The sequence below is a fragment of the Pongo abelii genome, chromosome 18 (genome assembly GCF_028885655.2).
Source record: "Pongo abelii isolate AG06213 chromosome 18, NHGRI_mPonAbe1-v2.0_pri, whole genome shotgun sequence".
NCBI classification, from domain to species: Eukaryota; Metazoa; Chordata; class Mammalia; order Primates; family Hominidae; genus Pongo; species Pongo abelii.
The window spans coordinates 80,035,020-80,052,338 of NC_072003.2; the positions used below are offsets into that span (position 1 = coordinate 80,035,020).

The window sequence follows — 17,319 nt, forward strand, 5'->3', positions numbered from 1 at the left end:
GATATGGGTTTTAAAATGAATAAAAGGATGGCAGACAGATGGCTGGATGATAGATGAACAGATAGGATGGATGGGTGGATAATGGACAGCCAGATGAATAGATAGGATGGATGGACAAATGGATGGATAGATGAAAGAATGGGTGGACAAATGAACGAACAGAAGAATGACAGATGGATGAATGGTTGGATGATAGACATGGATAGGACAGGTGGATGGAAGGATGGCAGATAGGCAGATGGTTGGATGGACAGGCAGGTGAACAAACAGGATGAATAGAAGAATGGGTGGAGAGATGAACAGAAGGATGGTGGATAGATGGATGGATGATGGACAGACAGATGGATAGGATGGATGGAAGAATTGTAGATGCATAGATGGTTGGATGAATGGACAAACAGGATAGAAGGATTAATGGATGGGTGGATGGATGGATCAACGAATGGTTGGATGCTGGACTGACAGACTGATAAGATGGATGGGGGGAAGGATAGATGACCTTGTGTAAATCCTTTTCCAAGAATCCCCTATTACCACAAATCCCTGAAAGACTTCCTAACCGTCTTTTTGGCAGCCCTCACAATGTTTCTGAGGCCAGGCCCTAGAAACCAGGGGTCCTCACCAGGGTGCCACTCCTAAGAGCCATATTGTGATGATCAAAGCAATGAGAGCATGTATGTGAAAGAATTTTGTGTAAGTCCATAGTGACAAAGGTGTGGCAGCTGGGATTGTCCAAGCTCGAGTTCCAGAGAGGTTTATCTCTAGTTGAGGAGGGAGCCCCTGGTACAAGGAAACATTCTGCAAATATCAGGGAAGGGGTAAATGCTGCTATCAACCCCCCAAAAAAATCACTCCTGTGCCCCCCAGTTCTGGGATCCTCTGGCATCAAGCTGTTGCTCCCACCTAGTGACTGTCTTCCTGAATAAGTGAAGCCTCCTGGCCAAATCTGGGTAGTTTCTAGGGAGCAGAGGCACCAAGTTCAGGTGCCTCTGCTCCCTAGAAACCCAGGCACAACCTAGAAATATCAGATGTCTCAACCCCTAGAAGGCCCCCAAAAATTTCTCTGCTCAGAAACCACAGAATCTGCTCGTGAACTTTATGTGCGGCCTGCAAAAGGGGGAACACAAGCAAATGCAGACGAAGTTTCAACCTTTTTATTCAAAGCAGCTTCTCACAATGTATAAATACTGCATATTAGCACACATGAAAAATACAACTTCTAAGGCACCCAGAAATGTGTTCATACACGTTACAGGACCATTCACAAAGAGAGTGTACAATTTGCTCTAGACAGTCAGGATTTGATAAATCAGAAGATTATTATCCCTCAGTACTGCACCCAGTCTCAGTAAATATTTACAACACGGTGAGAAGGGGTCAGCTGTACCTGCTTTATAATTCTATGAAGTACTCAGACTTACAAATATTCAGAACTAGTTAAAGACTCTCCCATGATAATCTGGCAAAATAAAACAAGTAGCCTAATTTTGCAAAGGTCTCGGTGGATTTTGGTGTATGCTACATCCATGATCAAATCCAAACACTCCTAGGGTGGGCTGGATAAGTTTTTGGTAGCCTGCTTCATTATCAGAAGTTTGGTAATAAGCCTTACCAATAGAATACCACTTCTTCAGCATCAATCATTTCTCAACTCGTCAATGGATCAATGATTTCATCATGAATGAGAATGGAGAGAGAACTGAAGACAATTCTTCTCACACCTAACAGGAATTAGAATGGGTCATTGAAGAACAAAAGGAGGCAGACATTTGGCAAGTGCAGGATCCTACTGTTCAGTATAGACATGTCTGAAAAATTCTTACCCTGGAGGTTCATATTCAGATGGAGGAGTCTACACTGGCCAGATAACCTGGAGGAGTACCAGGCCTCCACTTTTATGATATGGGTACAGGCTTGGGACTACACAGCAGAAACACCAACCTGAGATAGTGAGCTTCAATTAGAAACTCATCTTTCAGAGCCTTTTCAATATGACAACGAATCCCTCTGTATGGCCAGCCAGGGGAAGCATGAGGTTGGTGGAAGTTAGCAGTTTCTCTGCACCATCAAGCATGCACATATCCGTCTAGATGTGCCCACAATCTATGAAACTCAGGCTTTGTTAGAATAATGGAATTCTTTGGTCCTCGGTTTTATGAAAGGCAATATTGTCACAATCCTGTCAACATCGACACTGGCAAATGACTTCAAGCTGGGACTAATGGCACAGGGACAAATTGAATACTAGATGGGAAACTCTATACTCTCCAAACTTCTAGGAGTCAGCTTCAACAGCTCCAGCATTAGGCTAGATATAAGAGCTCCAGCATCAGGCTAGATGTTGGATCAATGAGATAAGGTTAAGCCATAAAAATGCCAGAGGTGAAGTTGAAAACTAGATATGGGTTTTTCTGAATGCCACACACACTGCAAAAATTTAAAGCAAATCTCCATCTTAATGGCTGATAAGTTGACTTTATAAATACGTACCAGAGATGAACCAAATAACTTGATTTTAGCCATATGATAGCCCTGGACTACTTTATGTGGACAACCAAAAGGAATAATAGTTTCTTTTGAAGTCTAAATTCTAGTTGGTTTTATTAAACCCCAAAAACAGTAGATACACTGTCAAGGAGCTCCATGATTTATGTTCTAGAAAAACAGTCCTGGATAGACATATTCAGCTGATATGTTATGTTCTACATCTAGTTTGCCTTTGTCCTGCTAAACTCCAGTTTAGTATGGCTTGATACACATAGTTCATTGATAAGACACTGAGGACACATGGGAATGCTGATTGTGTAACTAAAATTGACTTCAGATTGTCTACACAGTAAGACTCATAGGTAAACTTTGTTAACATCTCTCAGGGAGTGCTGACCTTACCCAGAATGGACATTTCCAAGTCATCGACAAGGAATCTGGGGCCAACTGCCAGGGTCGGGAGCAGGAAATGCCATTTGTTCAGAACAAATGATGGACCAGCAGCCTTCCCTATGACCGTGTCTAAACCATGTTTACAGTATGAAGGTGGCTCTGGAAAACCTGTCCTTGGTCTATTCTTATGGCCAAAGACAATCACCAAGGTGTCTATCTGGTCCCTGCCGCCATCAACTCAATCAAACTCTTCGGATTAGCCATGAATTACAGACTGCATTCAGTCCATCAGCATGGCTTACGTTGCATGGAGGAAACAACCCGTATTACCCTTTTAAAATTTTTTTGCAACAAGCTTAAGGCTCTGTTCACAAACTCCATCAACTGCCACACAGTGAGAATTTATGGGGAGATCTTAAACTACTTATGTAGTTGCAAAGTTGAAAAATTTACTGATCCTAATGGTAAGGCTTATTCACAAATTCAATACATTTTGAAATTATACTTCAAACGCAATTACTTCGAAAAAAGATTAACCTGCTCTCCAACAATATAAGAGCATTATATTCTAATGAAAAAAATTGGCACCAAACCAGTATGCTATTTTTCGAAAGAACAAGTGATATTAATGAAAAATATTGCCTAAAATGCATATCCTAACTCATCACAGAAATATAAAAGTTTATATTTTGAAAATATATACTGTATTAAAGTCTGTAAGCATTTCAACCAAAATTTGCAGAAATAACTAAGCAACACTTATCTACAACAAAAATATACATGCAAGACAACCCCAAATGGTTTCCCTTAAATATCTACAAAGGCAAAGTGTAGATTTTTAAAGATTATACAAAACCATTTACAGAGAATAAAATAAAATACTTAAGAAATCTCATTTAGAGTCTTAAATACTGTGTATATTAGTGAGAGTGTCTAGACTAATATATACAACAGATCTAAGTGTCTGAATACAGAAAAACAGAAGATAAGCAATTCTGCATTTTAAATATTCACTTAGGAAGATTTGAAGATGTTTCTATTTGTTTCTCTCTGTTAAAAAATTTCCACAGAAACTAGATTGGAAAATTTCATGAATGTGACTAAATTCCAAATAAAAATAAAAGTTTACAAAATTTTTCAAACCAACAATTAATGGGAAATGCAATTCAGCATTCAGTGAAGGCTATTTTTAAATGTGGATATTCAGAGATACAGTTGCATTGTTCAAAGTCTATTGTGATTATTCTTTTTCCATCCTTATACTAAACTTCACATGGGAAAAACATTTTCATGCTTCAGAGAGAACATTTCCTAGTTTAATCTATACCAAACAAGAATGATATTTTAAATCAATTCTCTACTACTTTCTCATAGCTATCCAATGTCACTCTTAGTGATTTTGATGGCTGTTACCCAGACATTATTTCTATGCTGGAAGGGGCACGTTAAGTACATCAGCATTAGCCTGTGTCTTCCAAATGGTGGTGAGAAGGTCTGACCACCCTAACAAAAGTTCTGCACAAAGTCCTCTTGGAACAGGGTTGTTAACTCAGATGGTCCCATAAGATGCTGAGAGAGAGCCATCATTGGGGTTGGGGCAGAGAGGGAAGGAGAGTTCCACTGCATGGCTAACAGGATGGGAGGGAGTGGATTGCTAGAAAGGTCCCTGACTAAAGAGGTGTCCTCAATTGCCCACCCACAGCTATTCTTTCAAACCCAAAGGTAATTGCAGGATGGGGCTGCCAAAATGAGCCGCAATTCCTCAAAGACCTGCCCAGGCTCTTGGGAGTGACTTATGGGGGAAGGTAGGGGAAAATGGTAGAGAGAGGGGAGAAAGGATCCCATAGACAGAGAGGGGGCTCTGGGGTGGAAGATCAAAAATGAAAGTCTGAGCTCTGTCTCAGGAAAGCTATTAGGATAAGCCCTGACACAACCAGAGGTCTGGTATTTTCCATCCCAGATCGATTTGCTGTAAGTTACCTGGAATTCACCTACACATTATCAAAACAACTACCCAGAAAGTGAAAAATTCAGGCCACCCTGCAGCAAAAAGATTTCACCTGCTTTCACTCAATTGGTGGAACTGACTGTATGCAATCAACCAAAATACAGACTTTCACCACCCCCGTTACACCCAGGACCTGTGACTTAACAGTAAGAATTCCACCTTAAAAATGGTTTCACATTCCTACCTTAATCTTCAGAGATCCTTGAAATGTTTAGAAGTTTGGATTTGATAATACATCCAAAGCTGAAGCATTTCTAGTTCTTTCAAGCAGGGAACGAAGGTGGACACTGAGACACTGATCTAAAGGAATTTCTAAACATCCCCTTTCATGTCCAAGGAGAATCCTGACCCCACTTCAACCGATGCTGAATATAACTGCGCCCAATCAGAAGCTCAACAGAAAAGATGGGGCTCTTTCTAATGAGAATTTAGCAGTAGTGAAGACACTGTCTGCCACAATATATAAGAACCAGGGTCATCTAAGGGTTTCGGAAAGCTCACATTTGCTTTCTCAAAGGAGGAGATAAGATCCAGATAGAGCTGTGACAACAGGCACTGGGCAAAAGCAGGTGTCTCCCTATAGTAACTCCCTGTAGGACAGGTCTGCAGTCCTTACAGGATCCTACATGGACAAAGGGGAGGGTGCACAGGACTTCAACTCCATCCTCCTCTGGCTGAAGGAGAGGTTTCCCCTGCTTCCTGACCCTCATGAACTGTTAAAGGAGACAGGCTTTCCAGGGAGGGAACCAAGGTCATCAGAAGGACCAGCAGTCCAGATTAACTTGAGGGTCACTGCTTAAAGGACCATGTTTCTAGATCTGGTGTAGACTATCAACGTGTTCTTTGAAACTCAAAGCTCAGGGCCATGAATACATTCCACCTGCCCTGCCCAGTGCACCTGATTGCCAGGAAAAGATAAAGGACCACATAGAGTTAGAGAACTGTCACCAGGACTCTGTCTTCTAAGTCTGCCTCACCTCCACCAGCTGTGCCCACTTCTTGCTGCCTTATTCCACTCTCTTCAAAGAAGGGCCAAGAAAGGCTGGTGCCCAACAGGAAAGGGGAAGAAGGGGAGGGCCAAGGCCTCCAGGAATACTCAGGGGCTGTGATGGAAATGGAAAAAATCCCCCCATCCTGAGAATCTGAGAATCTAGCTTTCTCTGGGTGCTTGACCCATGGTTTAAACCTCACGCAGAACACACCCCTTCCATTTGTCTGCTCTCAACTTCAGGTTTATACCTTTCTCCTCACCACTCAAAACCACAACCCCCAACCCCTCCTTCTCTGTAGTTAATCCAGGGACTTGAGTCTGATGGTCTAACACAGCTGCCGGAGTCCCCTTGCAGCCCAGGGGCACAGGGGCAAGGAGATCTCATCCCTGGTCATTGCTCCCTATGTACATAAAAAAACTAGAAAAAAGACGAGTCATTTCAGCTTCTGGGGGGGGAAGATTCAGACCTCCAGACAGTTTCAGCAGAGTGGGAACTCTTCCCCAACCCCCTGGGAAGCCAATACCAGAAATCACTGATCACATGGAAGCAACAGACTGCAAAACCCAAGTTCAGTCATTTGCCCCAAAGAAAAAAGTCTTACTCTAGACAATATGCTATTTCCAGGTAGGGCCTATCCCCACCCCTGCCCGACATCACACAATTTGGGACTGGGTCTGTTTCAGGATCATTCAGGCTGAGAGGGCCCTTTATCTCCTTAAAGATAGCAGAGGGAAGAAAAAACTCTCCCAAGATGTCTCCTAAGGACAAACCTAAGGAACTAGTATTCTATTATTACAGCTGAGAACCGTTTTACACAGAGGTGCAGCGCTATTCCTTTTGTCCACAGAAATCCTTCTGTTTTCATCTCTCTAAACTTGATTTCTACATGGTTCATTGCTAGAATGCACCAAATGGCATGAACCTTGTGTGGGATTTGGTCCAGGGCAGTATGAAAATAGTATCTGTGTGAACAACAGACATCACAATATATAAACAAAAATAAATAAATAAAATAAGTCCAAGGAAAGAAAAAACATTTCCCTAGTAGTTTGTTTTTGCAAAACTAGCTTTACATATAATACACATAAATTATCAGAATTTCCACTTACATTGTTTTAAAAATATATATTTAACAAAACATTTCTAAATGTACAATATCTGGGTTTGTAAATCACTCAATTGGGTTTTAAGACCAAGCCCTAATAGTCACACAGATTTGCGTCGGAGAGGAGACTGAAGCCAGGTGTGCACAATCATTTTGCTCACTGGTCTGGAAATTCCCTAAGATTGGTCGTCCTCTGACACCCGATCTAAATACAACCAGAGAGAGCCATGATGGCCAAGTCTCCAAGTCAGAGGCACTGTGTAGACACAGCCTGAGTCAGAAGAATGGGAAAGTGGTCTTCCCCTTCCTGGACCGTCATGGTGCATTTCAGCAAGTGGGGAAAGGACAGCAGCGCTTGGCGGAGCCCTGGGAAGATACAGCCCCAGAGAGCTCTCTGGCCAGGTAGGGCAGGGAGGTGGGGGAGGCCAAGTATGCTGTGTTTTCCATCCTTTACACAAAATCAAACCAAGGAGGAGCAACCAAAGGACACGAGGAAATGGACACAACCCTAGGCATAAAGAGACACCTTGACAAACTCCTTGGCCGGGGCAGACACTGTGCTCTGGTTTCCGAAACACAGGGCAGAGCTGGAAGTTGGGGGCCCGTGAGCTGGGGCCCCTCAGACTTCATAAATTTTGTCCTGCAGGTAGCTGAAAAGGGAGTCAAGGCCTTTGGAGGAGCTCCAGAGCTGCTTGAGCATGAGGCATTCCTTCTCATTCACATCTTCCAGCACTGATTTCAGGAAGCTCCGCACCAGGCATTTGGACTCCTCTAACACCTGAAGGGAAATAGACAGGCCTGATTAGCCGGGCAGTGGGGACTCTGCTCCAGAACTAGGTACCTGGCCCATGGGGCACTGACCAACCTCCCATACTCACAGCCAGAGAAGGCTGCCTCCTCCAGCCTGGGCCTTCCCAGTCCCATGTTTCCGGCACGGCCATGAACGGTTCCCAGATGTGTCAAGATGTGGAGCCCTGAGGCCCTGGGATGGCTCAGTGGGGCCCATGTCACCCCAGACCACTAGAGGCTTGCCTGTTACCCAACGGTGATACAAACACAGAGTCTTTTTCTATAGGTGTCATGAAAAAGTGTGGGAGACACTGTTTTAACCTCCCGTGATTCATTTTCATGATCTGTTGGCAATAACTCAAGGATCACTGAGAACACAGAATAAGACGATGAAATGAACAAATGGTTGTCACAGTATCCATACAACCCACCCTAAGAGCAATGCCCCGTGTTCAGGCTACAGTGTTAGTAATCATGGCAGTAACAACTAATAACACTCAAAGCTATCACCTTCATAATCATTATAGTAAGGAGTAAAAATCATAGGAATGAATAACAATCATCACACCCATAGTAATAATTGTAGTAATGAATAATAATGATCATAGTAATCACGGTTATAAATGTAGTAGCTGCTGTCCACAGCTATGATAAATGATCATAAATGATCTATGATTATTCATTATTGCTATATTATGTATATACACATATTATGTATTATATGTATAAAGATATATGTATATAGGTAAACACATGTATATATGTATCTACACTATATTATACGCATATTACATTATGTATAATATATAATTATGTATGTATTATATATTATACATCATATATACATATTATGTATATATAGTATTAATCCTACAGTGTTATTACTATAATGATTACTACCATCATCATAGTAATGAGCAATAATCATAGTAATGAGCAATAATCATAGTAATAATAGTCACAGCAAAGAGCAATAATCATAGTAACAATCATAATAATAATCACAGCAATGAGCAATAATCATAGTAACAATAGTAATAATCATAGTAATGAGTAATAATCATAGTAACAGTAATCATAATGAGCAATAATCATAGCAATAGCCTTAGTAATGAGCAATAATCACAGTAACAATAGTAATAATCATAGTAGTGAGTAAAAATTCATAGCAGTAATAGTAATACTAATCATAGTAATGAGTAATGATTGTAGTAATATTTGTAGTAACTATAATAATGCCACTATGATCACCATTATCCAACAGGATCTAAGAGAAATACTTTTCCTGGATTCTTTCATTTACTTCTCATGACAACCCTGCAAGTAAGTAGTCTTTTGATCCCCATGTTACAGATGCAGAACCCAAAGCTCCATGATGTAAAGTGGCCCAGGGGCTGCCTGACTACTCAGGGGTAGAAGGAGCAGGAAAACCTGGTCTGGCTGATTCCAACAGCCACGCTGCTGCTGCCGCCCTCTGGCAGAGGTATGGCCAGAAGTGAGGCCTTCGCGCATTCTTCGCTGGCCTCCACCAGCCTCTCCTGAAATGCCTTCAAACAGAAAGAAGCAAGATGGCAGCTCCCTGGCTCCAGCAGACTGGGAGGGGCTGCACCCTCACTCCCCTGCCTGGGCTGGAGGCTGCAAGGTGGTGGGATGAGCTGCCAGACCCAGCTGGCTCCTTCCCCCTGGAATGGCCTCGAAGAGCACCATCTCCCAGAGGCCATGGGCTTTACTCTACTGGAGTAGTTCCTTTCTTGGGAAACCCCCCCAGCACTCCTGAATTCACAGCTGTTGGCAGCAGAGACCTCCTTGCAGTATTCCTTGTCCTAAAAGCCTGTCCCCTCAGGTGTCCTTCAACAGTTGGTTTCACCTGAGCCTCTCTTCCCTGCCACAGAACAGGCCAAACCCCTCCCTGCAGCTTGCAGGCCAGTCTCCCACCCTCCTTTTCAGTCACATGTTTCCTAGCATCCCCGTGCCACCTGACTGCACACCGCTGCCTACGCTCCCTGTGGATTTCCTGTCTTGAGTGCCCTCACTCTTGCCACTTCCTCTGCTTAGAATTTCTACCTGTCTCTCCGTGAAGCTAACCCCAGGGTGATCAAGCACCCCTGTTTGCCCACAACTAAGGGGCATATGGTTTGCCTGTGTCCCAAACCAAATCTCATCTTGAATTGTAGCTCCCATAATTCCCGCATGTTGTGGGAGGGACCCTGTGGGAGATAACTGAATGACGGAGGCAGTTTCCCCTCACACTGTTTTCCTGGTAGTGAATAAGTCTCAAGAGATCTGATGATTTTATAAGGGGTTTCCCCTTTCGCTTGGTTGTCACTTCTGTCTTGTCTGCCGCCATGTAAGACGTGCCTTTGGCCTTCTGCCATGATTGTGAGGCCTCCCCAGCCACATGGAACAGTGACTCTATTAAACTTCCTTTTCTTTATAAATTACCCAGTCTCGGGTATGTCTTTATCAGCAGCGTGAGAACAATGGGGTTTCCTGGGATGCAGGATTTTCAGTCCTCACACCAGGAGAGTCCCAGACAAGGTGGGGCAAATTGGTGACCCTAGTCATTAGTAAGATTAAAAGAGAATCCACGTGAAGAGATCAGCAATGCCCGTGGCCCACGTGAGTGTTCACTAACAACCTGGAGACCGCCACCCCCCACTGTCACCCTCACCCCGAGGGCACTGTCTGTTCAGCTTGCAGGGGGCAGGGCTTAAACACAGTAGGTGCCAACAGTCAGGGATGAGGCCCAGCAGGAGAAGCATGACAGCCGGGTGTGACCACAGGCAGAGGGAGACAAAGAAGGAAGGGGCAAGGATCTGGCCCCAAAAATGCACACAGCAGCTCCCTGTTTCTCAAGCACAGAGCGACTCCTAGAGCCTCAATCTCCCAAAATGCCTCTCTCAGCTCTGGAACCGGCCCTGGGACCGCAGGAGTGGCCTTGTCTCCACCTTCCCACAGGATATTCCCCTGCTGTGCTCTGAGTGACTGTTATGAGATAAAATCAACACTTAATTAAAAACCACTGCCTCTGCGGAGGTGTTATTTGTTTATGTATTTTTCAGTGCATCTTCAAACAGTGACATTTAAATGTGTCGAGCAGTCGGTGGAGAAAAGAAATGAAATAGAGGCATGGTGTGTACAGCTTTCTCTAGTCATCTTCCAGATGGGTTCAATATTTTTTGTCCTTATTTGCCTTTGCTTCTCGTTTCTTTGAAAGCTATAGATGTTTTGTGCTTTTGCGTGTGTTTAGGACTTTCTTTGAAAGCAGTGACGCTACCCTAGAGTATCCATCTCTCCTGTGAGGTTTCTCTGCCTGGAGATGATGGAGAATTTGTAATAATGCTGACTGTCTCCCTCTGATTGAAGCTGTCAATACTGAGAAACGGCATCTGTTAAATTGCAAAGGGTCTTTTGCTTATTCCCTGTGCGACCTCTGGCAAGTCATTGAAGCCCTCTAAGCCTTGCTATCCTCATCTGTAAAATGGATCTATCATAAGGACAAGCATGCAGGAGGCGCAGGAACTCACCACGGCACTGCAGGATGCCATCTCCTTGACCCGCAGCATGACCTCCTGGCTGAACGTGGTGGGCCAGAAGACCTGCGACACCAGCCCCCTGCTGCAGGCCTCCTGGGCGGTGAGCTTCCGCCCACAGAACAGCATCTCATTGGCCTGAAAAAGCAAAAGCAGGCGAAGACTGAGGGCCTGGAGGTCCACCCATGTCCCTCAGCTGGTCCAGGGCTTGCCACCTGCAACCATCCCGGTTCTGGAAGGCATCTCGCCTTCCAGATCCTAATCTTATTTTGGGGTCAGATAAGCTTTGGGAATTGCACAGAAATGTTTGTGCCCATGAGCAGAAGGTCCACAGCTTTCATTAAATTCCCCAAAGGAGCTGTGTATTTACTGTGACTCTGTATGCCCCCACACCCCTCCCCATTTCTGGTGGCAGACCCATGGGCATGGGTTGTGGGTTGCGTACATTTCAGAGCTGATGACCCAGCCGTGATGACGTCATTGGCAAGCAAATGTACCCAGCCCACGCCAGCCCAGGGATAAAGAGATGCTCCCCCTCTAGATAATAAAGCTCAAGTGGGGTTTCCAGCTGCAGGTGTGGCGGAAAAGTCTTTCTTCCTCTGTGACTGCAGGCTAACATCAGTGAGCCCAAGGAACATCCATGGCTGTGTCCTGGCCTGTGGAGAGGTGGGGCCACAAGGAAAGGAGAAATAGGGGAAGAGAGAGAGAGAGAGAGAGAAAGATTAAGAGAAAGAGAGAGAGACCTGATGGTACTTGAATTCCCCAGCCCTGTCTCCCCAAGGGAACTGCCACTTCTGCTTTCCAGCTGGGAGAACCATTAAGCTCCTTTTTAAAAAATTAAACTGGTTAAAGCGCTTCCATCACTGGCAGCCAAAAAGGTCCTGAATAACACCACAATACCAAGGCAGAGACGTGCATCTCTCCCAGCAGCTCAGGGCTGGGCAAGGGCACTGCCCAGTCGTGAAGGGCGGAGAGCAACCTTCCCTGGGCTCTGGTGACCTGGGATATCTCTGTACTATACTCCCCAGAGTATTTCCTTTTGCTTTGAAATCCGCAGCTGTCATACAAGGTCTGGGAGGAGCTACATAGATAAGGTCCTAGACACAGACAGAGAACGTGATAGTAATAAGCTACAACTGACAGACTGCGACTGATAATTAGGACATAATGGTCAAATCCATGTGATAGGGTCCGCACGGCCGGCAACGCCTTCCCCACCTGCTCTTCTCTCCTGCCTCTATGTGCTAGCTCTTCTCGGGTTGGTGTTGAAATGCCAGGCACTCTCAGGCCTCCAGAGCTATGCGTAAGTTCCCCCACTTGGTTCTGGTTTTGTCACTGATGGTTCATGATGACCCAGAGGTCAATCTTTCACACCAGAGTAGAGGGCAATCTTTTATGTCGATAATAAGTCTTAGCATATGCTTGCTTGGTTCAAGATTTGAACACAAATGGAGGCCTTGATGCTTTCTGAAGAACACCTCAGTCAAATGAACTCAGCAGAAGTTCAATGGGAGAAGTGGCAAATGGCCATATCTGCTCCAATGAACCTGGATTCAGATCCACTGGAAGCTACTCCCTGGCAGGTGCGAGTTACAAGGCGAGGCCCCCATTCCTACAGAAAGGCTCCTGGCCACCCCTCAGACACCACACCCTGCAGTGCCCTCTTCGAAGAGAGAACTTAGGGGTATTATCCAGAAGCCTAAGGATTCAGAGAGAAAGGGGATTCTTGGGCGCGGGTAGGGTGTCCCTGGTGAAGACCCATAAAATTAACAAACAACCCACTCTACAGCTAAGAAAACAAGAACATAAACAGAGTTTAGTCACTGATGTGTGACTCTAGGCAAGTCACTTAACGTCACAAAGCCTCAATCTTCTCTTCTGTCCAAGAGGCATCATGACAGCACCAAGCTCCCAGCACAGAGGCAAGGTTAACTGAGAGGTGCTTAGAACAGGGCCTGGTATGTACTGAAGGGGTAGCAGAAATTTGCTATTTTTGTTATGGTTGGTGATGTCATTTTCAAAACAGAACACAGAGGAATATGAAGGAAGGAAAAGGGACAATACTTATCAGCCTCACTATTGTAACAAAAGCAGGACTTGAGAGATGAGAAGAATGGGCTTGCAGGCCCTCAGATGGAAACAATGGGGGATGGAACTGCAAAGGAAGACAAGGAAGAAGTCCAGTGTAAAAGCAAGTGCCCTTGCACAGGTGCTTGCCCAGGTGCAACAGCCACAGTCCTGAGAATGTGTGGAGCTGCCTCAAGAGCATGAGAGTAATGTCAAAGGTGGGTGTTGTCCTTCCAATAAAATCAAGACGTCAAAAGAAACATCCTGGAGTCTGTTCCTAAAAGGGAACAATTCACAATAGCCGTGGGGCCACAATGGACTGTTCTCTTTTGAAGAGGGAACTTAAGGGTATTATCCAGAAGCCTAAGGACTCAGAGAGAAAGGGGATTCTTGGGCGGAGGTAGGGTGTCCCTGGTGAAGACCCATAAAATTAACAAACAACCCATGCTAGAGCTAAGAAAACAAGAACATAAACAGAGTTTAGTCACTGGCATGTGACTCTGGGCAAGACACTTAACGTCACAAAGCCACAATCTTCTCTGCTGTCCAAGAGGCATCATGACAGCACCAAGCTCCCAGCACACTTTGCAGGGCCGAGGAGGCAACACTCCGCCTTTTCTCTGGGGTTGCAGAGTTTGGCCCTGTCACCTAAGGGGTGCTTCTCTGGCAGTTTTGTGGGTCTCCTGTGACGTATGGCATCTGCTGGCAGATGCCCCCAGTGGACCCCGGGCAGACCTTGCTGAGATAGGCACAACACAGAAGGCCTAGCACCCTCCCCGGCATGCCAGGCTCACAGGGGCCACCCCACGCCACTGCCATGGCCTCATCCCTCGCCCTCTCCCCACCATCCTCACCAGGCCCCAGCCACACTGACCTGACCACTCTCAACCCAGGGCCTACCAGGCCCACTCCCTGCTCTGTTCTTCCCTTCATGCATCCTCTGCCTGGAATTCTTCCGTCTGTTCAAATGTCACCTGCTCAAAGGGGTCCTCTCTGAACAAGGTGGGACCTCCTTTGAAGACACAGAGCTGGGGAATAGAAGGTCTGAAGAGCAGGGTTTTTGTTCACCCCTGGACTCCTGGTGGGTGTGGCGAGCCGGGCACTTAGTGGATTTGCAGTATTTCAAGAAAGGGAGAGGAAAAAGGGAGCTGACTGGCTAGAGGGGGCTGGAAGGAGAGGCCTCCCTGAGGACCTTCTGAGATCCAGCTGGGACCCGTGCTTATGAAATAAGGATTAGCCCATCAGAGCTGAGTTCAGAGTCCGTGGCTGCTCTGAACAGCAGAGGTTGCCTGAGAGTCCACAGGGGAGGAGACGTCAAAGGAAGCCCAGATCCAGCAGCGTGGTGCCTCCAGCGCCTACTCAGACCAGCTACACGTTCTGAACCCCTCCCTGGTCCTGACAGCTAATCTCAGATTCACCCCTCAGATGTGGGACCCATTTAATAACAGGCTGGGTTCGGAGCACAGACAGTGGAACCAGCCAGTTGGTGCTCAAATCCCACAACTGGCATTACCACTGCATGCCTTTAGACAACTCATTAAACCTCTATAGCCTCAGTCTTCACATCCGCAAAGTGGGGATCACAGCTGTCCTGCCTCAGAGGGGTGTGGACTGCATTGACAGCCCAGCCCAGCACACAGCAAGCGCTTCCTACGTGCCAGCTGTCATCACTGCTCTCCCCTGTCCAGACTTGCTTCTGGATGTTGGTGCAGAATCTGACCACAGCTTACAGTGGACTCTGCCGCCTCCGCTGGACAGTGGCTCTGTCTGCCCCACCTGGTGACATGACTTCTCTGAGCTTGACGTTCCATCTGTAAGATGGAAATCGCAACCGTTTCCACATGGGGTGGAGACTGCTTTGTGTTCACTGAATCCTTTCCCTCTTCTTGCTGGACATGCGCTGGGCTACGTCTCCCGGCCTCCCTTGCAGGCGCATGTGGCCAGAAGCTGAGTCATGGCCAGTAGCACATGAGTGGAGGTGAAGATGCCCCTGCAGGCCTGGCCCATGAAGCCCTCCAGGGTGATGCTTCTGGCTCTCTCTTCTCTCCCATTAGTTGGAAGTGAGGGCACATTTACTGGACGGGAGACACCTGGGTCCCCAGATAGTGTGGGTGGCTCCTACACCTATGCTGCACCACGCAAGAGTAAGAAGGCAAGTTTTGTTGTTAAAGCCACTGAGACTGTGGGCTGCTTGTTACAGCACCCAGCCAATCCTAAGACACGCCTTCAGGGGGTTAGAGTGAGGAATAATTGAGACACCATGCAGAGTGCATGGTCCATACACTGACATCATCGCCATCTTCTCAGGCCAGGCTACTCCATCTGGCACTGAAGGCGTGAAGGATGTGAGGCAGCCAAGCCAATCCACAGGCTGACAACACCCTCAGGCTTCTAGCCCCATGAAGAGCCCCTAAACCCAAGGCAGAGGAAAGATCCTGCTGGGACCCAAATCCAGGTATCACAAGAGGCTTACCAGCGCGACGCCCAGGATCTGGGGGAAGGTGTAGGAGGAGCAGCCAGCAGGCGTGAGGCGGATGGTGGCATAGGGCGTCTGGAACCAGGCCTTCTCACTGGCCCACACGATGTCACAGAGGGGCAGGATGGAGGCACCCAGGCCCAGGGCCGGCCCATTGATGGCCACCACGATAGGCTTCTTAAACTGGATAAAGGCCTTCACAAAGTCCCTAGGAGAGAAAGAAGATCCTCTTGAACAGGTGACTACAGCTTGCTAAGCCCCACTGGAACCCTTGACTCTCCCAGGTGCTGTGAGGAGCACCCTCAGGTCATCAGAGGTGAGATGTGCCAGGCAAGGGCCTCACTGCCTGGACATGGAACCACCAGCTGTCAGATTTTCTGAGGTATACTGATGGGGTCACTGCATGTCCTGGTTTGCTCAGATTGCCCCAGTTCATGCCCCATGTCCTAGCACTGCACCCAGTTACCATCTCCTTCCACTCTCAAAAGCCATGGCTTAGACAGTAAGTTATATGGGCACCCTAGGTATTGACAGAATTTGTATATATCCTAAGGAAGTCAACCTGAATATTAAGGTGCAGAACCAGAACCAAAGGGAAGGTGTAACAGGGAGGCATATTTCAACTCAAAGAGAGAAAGAATGTTCTAACATCTCTGGCCAAAGGTGAATGGAGTGGCTTTGTGGGGTATGAATTCCTCATTCCTGGAGGTATTTGCATTTTAGCTCGATGATTAGGCTGGGTGATGCTGTAGAGGGACTTCAAGCTTCAGATGGTGGGTACACGTTGGGATTGATGACATTTAAGATTTCTTTCAAAAATCAAACCTAGGATGGTCTGATTCTGAATTACCTGCAGGGATGCCAGACTCATCAAGGGTGGTTCTAAAATGCTGAATATGTTAGGATGGCTCTGACTAAAATTGGGCTCCCTGTAGGCAGAAGCTAGAATCCTGGCTACAAGACTGGGCAATATTTTCTCTCCCTGCCCTTCTGCACTGAGCAAGGCATGTACCTTTACCAATTACACAGAGCCATCAGCAATGACCTCTATTTCCTTTGCCTCAGAAGGCTTTTTGCCTTTTCCTAGTTGCTATGTATAATCTATAAAATTTTAATATTCATCTGGACATGGAGGAAAGACACAAGATGCCTAGTAAAGTCTGCATCCTTCATTACTTTCAGAGGGAAGATTAGAAAGTATAAGAACTCACAAGAATAAAATCCAAATGCCCATGACCTTGGTCTGACCTTGGCCTGCCTCAGCTTTCCTCTCCAGGTTTCCCTCACATCACTCTTGCCCCTGCTCACTGTGCATGAGCCACATGGGCCTCTGAGAGTTCTTAGAAAACACCATTATCAAAATTTGCAATCACCCTAACTATTTGCTTGTTTTTAGATTCTTCTTCCCCTTTAGCTCCTTAAGGACACCCAGAGGTCTGCCTGGGGCACCGCTTGGCTTCCATCAGTAT

At 46.2% G+C, this 17,319-nt stretch overlaps 1 protein-coding gene across 3 annotated transcripts in view; it reads right to left on the minus strand.

The window, feature by feature from the left end:
- Positions 1 to 1,139: 1,139 nt before the first annotated feature.
- CDYL2 (chromodomain Y like 2) overlaps positions 1,140 to 17,319 on the minus strand; it is a 211,732-nt gene continuing 195,552 nt past the window's right edge. For all 3 annotated transcript variants that reach the window (XM_024233877.3, XM_024233879.3, XM_054534176.2), the window contains exons 5-7: positions 15,848 to 16,058; positions 11,302 to 11,445; positions 1,140 to 7,763 (exon numbers count right to left, since the gene is read on the minus strand). In XM_024233877.3, the coding sequence (XP_024089645.1) occupies positions 7,605 to 7,763; positions 11,302 to 11,445; positions 15,848 to 16,058 (514 nt within the window). In that variant the 3' untranslated portion in view covers positions 1,140 to 7,604. The remainder of the gene's footprint in view (positions 7,764 to 11,301; positions 11,446 to 15,847; positions 16,059 to 17,319) is intronic.